This window comes from Poecilia reticulata, linkage group LG5 (genome assembly GCF_000633615.1).
Source record: "Poecilia reticulata strain Guanapo linkage group LG5, Guppy_female_1.0+MT, whole genome shotgun sequence".
In the NCBI taxonomy this organism is placed as follows: domain Eukaryota; kingdom Metazoa; phylum Chordata; class Actinopteri; order Cyprinodontiformes; family Poeciliidae; genus Poecilia; species Poecilia reticulata.
This window is the reverse complement of record NC_024335.1, coordinates 25,195,569-25,200,803: the sequence shown is the minus strand read 5'-3', so window position 1 is coordinate 25,200,803 and position 5,235 is coordinate 25,195,569. Positions and strand designations below refer to the sequence as shown.

General features: G+C 44.0%; 1 protein-coding gene across 2 annotated transcripts in view; it reads left to right on the top strand.

The window, feature by feature from the left end:
* LOC103465311 (growth/differentiation factor 11) overlaps nt 1-5,235 on the top strand; it is a 37,238-nt gene that overhangs the window by 21,433 nt on the left and 10,570 nt on the right. For both annotated transcript variants that reach the window (XM_008409998.2, XM_008409999.2), the window contains exon 2: nt 4,533-4,906. In XM_008409998.2, the coding sequence (XP_008408220.1) occupies nt 4,533-4,906 (374 nt within the window). The remainder of the gene's footprint in view (nt 1-4,532; nt 4,907-5,235) is intronic.

Sequence of the window (5,235 nt, the reverse complement as noted above, 5' to 3'; positions counted from 1 at the left end):
TTACCTCGTTATGTGCGCGATGTGAAGGAGCGTAAGGCGCGCAGAAATGTACGGGAAAACATCATCGGCGCGCCACCCCCTCCAGACGGGGTTTTGGAGCCCCCTCTGGTGCTGCGCCCCTATGCGTTGCATACCCTGCATACCCACTTTTTGCGCCACTGCCTGCACTCTGGGAGGTGCCGTGACTTAAAAGGACCTCTCCCTTCCACTCTCTGCCCTAGTCTGTCTCCATTAGTTTATCGCTGTGCGTTTCTTGCAGGTAAATTACATCGATTTTCTTTTGGTTCAACATCTGATAAATCAAAGCTCGTTTTCCAGCCTCCCTCGCCCCGTTAAGATTCAAAGATGCTATTTTAAAAGAATCCATATTGGGTAAGAAGCTAAAAACGAAATACCAAAGGACTATAAAAAATAATAAAATGCTACAGTGCATCATTTAAATCAAAGTTGTTTTCTAACTTTAGTCAATCTTTAATCTATAGACGTCTCTGTCTGCAAAACCTGATACCTCTTTGTTCCTGATGTGATACCTTGCTGAGAAATAAAATTATTTTAAATCAGGAAAATAACTTTCAATTTTTATTCCTCTGAATTCTTTAGTTTCTTTTAAAAAAAGTTCTAAAAGACTCTACAGGGTATCTAGGTGCTTTGCAACTCATTTGTGTGACAGATATTTCACTGCTGTCAGAGAACCAGCTCTCATTGTCGCTGCTGTCCGACACCTCCTTCCTCTCTGCAGCCAGCTTGCAGGCCTGCTTGCTGGCACTGTACAGCAGTCACCACATTCCTCCTTTTACTTCGCCTCTTTAACGGGGCTGAAGCCTCCAGTTCCATTGCCTCCTCTGTTTCACCCGTCTCTCCTGCCACTCCAGCTCCAAAAAACAACTCTGCACTGTTCTGTCCCTCCACCTGCACCTCTCCTTTCCCTCCCTGATCTCCACACCCCAATTGCTCCTCATCGCCCCTCACCTCCACCTGCTGCTCTCCCTGCACACCATCCCTCTCTACCACTTCACTTTCACCCTCACCACCACCATTCGCCCCATCACCACCACCATTCACCCCATCACCACACAACACTGCGCTTCCATCCATTCTCACACATACACTCATTTTCACAGTTTCCTCACCGTCCACTACTGAACCCTCAACAATACCTTCTGTCAGTTCTCCAGTAGCTGACTCTTCCGCCACCACCGCTGGTTCCACCACCATGACAGCGGGCCCCTCCACCACCACCGCGGGTTCTCCCGCCGCAGCTTCACCAGGCCTCTTCCTGCTCACTTCGCCGTACTTGGCGGGGCCGGGCCAGCCCTGTCGGGACACATTTTTACAATGTGCCCCTCCTGACCGCAACCAAAACATTTCATGCTAGCAGATGTTGCGAAAAGCACATAGTCAAAGTTATCTAATCTAACATGAAAACGCAGGTTAAGTTCCTCGTCGCGTCTGTTCAACAACATAAACAGTTGCCTCCTGTGAGAGACAACATGCCTCAGTAAAGGTAATTTACACCCTGACGTAACCTTTCTGATTGGTGACACCACCTTACCGTGCCGAGACAGCTCTCTAATCAAGAACTCGTCACTAATGAACGGGGGCACGTTTGATAATGCTACCCTAGTTGAAGGTAAAGTGAGCGGTGAAACTTGTAAAAGCAGGCCGTTGACAGCAACGCCTACCTCCACCAGCTTTTGAGCCTGCTCCTCTTTTTCAACAAACAAAACTACAGCTCCGTTCATGCGAGCCGCAGACCTTATGGACCCATGTCCAATCACCTCTCCCACAGCCAAACAAACTTCCTCCACGCTACACGGAGAACGCCCACCTTGACGCCGTTCTTCCGTGTCAGCGTGGAGAAAGCCCCACCACCACCAACCACCATGGCGTCGTTAGACGCCGGCCAGCCAGGTACGCCTGACGGCCACACCCGAACCCAAACAAAAACCCCTAAAAACGTGACAAAACTAACACAAAATCTCAACTAAACAATTAACATAAACACCAAGTGAAAAAACAGTAAGAAAAAAGTCAAAGATGTAGAAATACAATTGCTCTCTCTTTCGCTCTTCTTCCACTCTCCACTCACCCTCTTCTCACACGAAGAAGAAGAAGACCATTGTACTGTGTTGCCACATTATTATACCAGATAGATACAGAATACATTTCCCTAAATAAACGAACACTTTACATGGAAATGAATGTCTGAATTCAACGGATGGATAACATTAGATCAGATTGAGGTCTATGTAAATGAACCATATGCAGATCTGACACAAATCACAGCCGCGGATCATGACAGGAATAAATCTGTGAACTTCAAGTGTCCGCCAGCATAACTCTTAATTCACACCCTTAATTAATTTCCAACAAAAGGCAGGCACTGGAGGGGAAAAAATGGTAAAAAAAAAAAAAAACTTAAGATGTTTTATTTCTGCTTGATGTAATTTCAGGGTAGTCCATTTCATTAGTGCTGACCCAGGGGAATCGAAGGTTACCATCTGGCCACTGGCCACCATTACTGATTCTTGTTTTAATATGCAAATGGTTGTTTTCCAACCTTCAAGTAATCACAAATGTTCCCCGACTGAACGGGCCAAAATACAAGGCAGTGTGCACTTGTGACGCAGCAGCCAGTGAGCAAAATGACAAAATACTGCATAGCGTTTTATATAAATAGTATTCTCAATAATATACATTACTGTTTTACAATATCAACCTGCAAAAACGAATACTTTTCCTTTTTTTGTTTGCTCTTAGTGATTGAAATCTCACACTTGTTGCATTTAAGTAAAACAGAAAATAGGATGATGAAATCGTCCACAAAACCTTTTCAGCTCACCGGAAGCACAGGAACTAAATCGCTGCTTCATTTGTTTTTAACCTCTAATTATTTCTCTGGTTGTAGCTTGGGTAAAAATAAAAAAAATTCTTACTGTTACAACTCAGCATTTTAAGATTTGCACACATCGGCTTCAATTTAATAACAAGTGTTCTTGTCGTTTGCATTTTTTAAGAGTGACTGAGCAAAATGTACCCTGGAGTTGCATTACAGTTTTGCCCTGGAAAAGTTATGAAATACTGATAAAGAGATCATACATGTTCTAATCAACTTAAAAAGTCAAACGTGAAGTACAAACATATTTGTATTGATATTTTTTAACATGCGACTTTAACCCGTCTGGATGAATATTGTGTTGCATTTCTTGATTATTTCGTTGTGAAATGAAGCTAGCTTAACAAAAAATAGTTTATTTTATTGCTGGGTTTTTTTGCACATCTTGTCGTTGGTTCCAGTTATTGAGGAGGATCTCGTGGTTGCATTGTGTTTATCATTTATAAGTGAAAAGCAGATACACTACTACAGTGGGAAAAACGCATCGTACAACGTTGTTAACGGTTCCTGCAGAGTTTTATAGAGGAGGATGTCGCTCAGACAGCTGTGCAGGAGTTTCCATGTTTTTAATATCTTTATGGTCTCCGGTTTTCTTTCACACTACGGGAACATGAAAGCTGGTTAGTTGTGAATTAGTTGCAAGTCTAATTTGTTTTATGTGTGTGGATGTTTTTTATCCCTGGTTATCGTCCTGTGATGGACTGGTTAATGTAGAAAATGGGTGGATGGATTCTGCTGTTTTGGGTTGCATAATGATGTACTGCTTTGCACTGTTTGGCCAAACAATGAACTATTGTGAAGAAAAAATAGAAAAAAGTGAGTAAAGTGTTTATTTTCTGATTTGCACATCCAGAGACGAATATTATTACCCATTCTCCTTTTCAAAGTGACTTAAGCTGACTTAGATTATGTGGAGACAATATGTAAACATCAATTTTTAAGTCTTGCTGCAGATTCTGAATGTGATACAGGTCTGGACTTTGACTGGACCATATTTTGATCAAAACACTGCAGCTCTGGCTGCATGTTAAGGGCTGTTGTTCTACTGAAAGGTAAACCTTACAGTCTCAGGTTTTCTGCTGCTCCTACCAACAGTTTTTCTGCATTTCATTCCATTTTCAAACAAAGTTGAAAAGCCTCCCTGTCCCTGCAGAGGAAAAGCAAATCCAAAGCATGGAGGAGGTTCCACTGAGAGGATGGAGTTAAATTAAAAGCAGTGTTAGCTTTCCGACAGACATGCCATTATTCATGGAGACTTAGGAGTTTAAACTCGGCCTCACATGTTTGCTTTGTTCCCAGCATGGTGACGATTACTTTTTCTGGTTTTCCACAAAGTTAAAATTAGTGAAATGCAGAACTAATAGTGATCCAGCTGAACTGTGAATCTCTGCAGCTCCTCCAGAGTCACCATCCGCCTCTCGGCTGACTTCCTGATCAACGCTCCCCTTGTGTTTGCAAACAGCCTGGGTTAACTTTCTATGCCAGATTACATGGATGATGATTCCTATTATCCAAATAATAACTCCTGATCAGCTTTTATTAGATATTGTACAAGCCCCATTTGATAATAATTTACACTTTGAGTGTTTCATCATAGTTTGCCAATTAAAACCAGGTCTCTCTCTCGTTTTGGCAGCGGAGCCCCTGGTGCAGGTGAACGGGAAGCCCAGCTGCTGCTTCTTCAAGTTCAGCCCCAAGCTGATGTTCACCAAGGTGCTGAAGGCTCAGCTGTGGGTGTATCTCCGGCCGCTGCAGCAGACCTCCACCGTCTACCTGCAGATTCTGCGACTGAAGCCCGTCACGGAGCAGGGCAGCCGCCACATCCGCATCCGCTCCCTGAAGATAGAGCTCAACTCCAGGGCCGGCCACTGGCAGAGCATCGACTTCAAGCATGTGCTGCAGAACTGGTTCAAGCAGCCCCACACCAACTGGGGAATCGACATCAACGCCTTTGACGAGAGCGGCAATGACCTGGCCGTTACCTCGCTGCGACCCGGGGAGGAGGGGCTGGTAAGGATCCTCAGACCTGTCCCCAGGGCCGGACAGCAGGGAGGGGCCTCACTGCCGCTCACTTTTATATAAATAACAGGCAGCCTCCATCCTGCTCAGAAGTTAACCCTTTCATGCATGAATTATGACCCTTTGTGTCAGGATTTTTTTTTTTCCAATTTTTTATTTTATTTTCTAAAGGCATAAAAAAACAGGTAGGAAACAATTTTTGTAAAGAAGAATTTATTTTATTTATCCATCCATCCATCCATTTTCTTTCACCCTTGTCCCTCAGTGGGGTCGGGAGGGTTGCTGGTGCCTATCTCCAGCTAACGTTTCGGGCGAGAGGC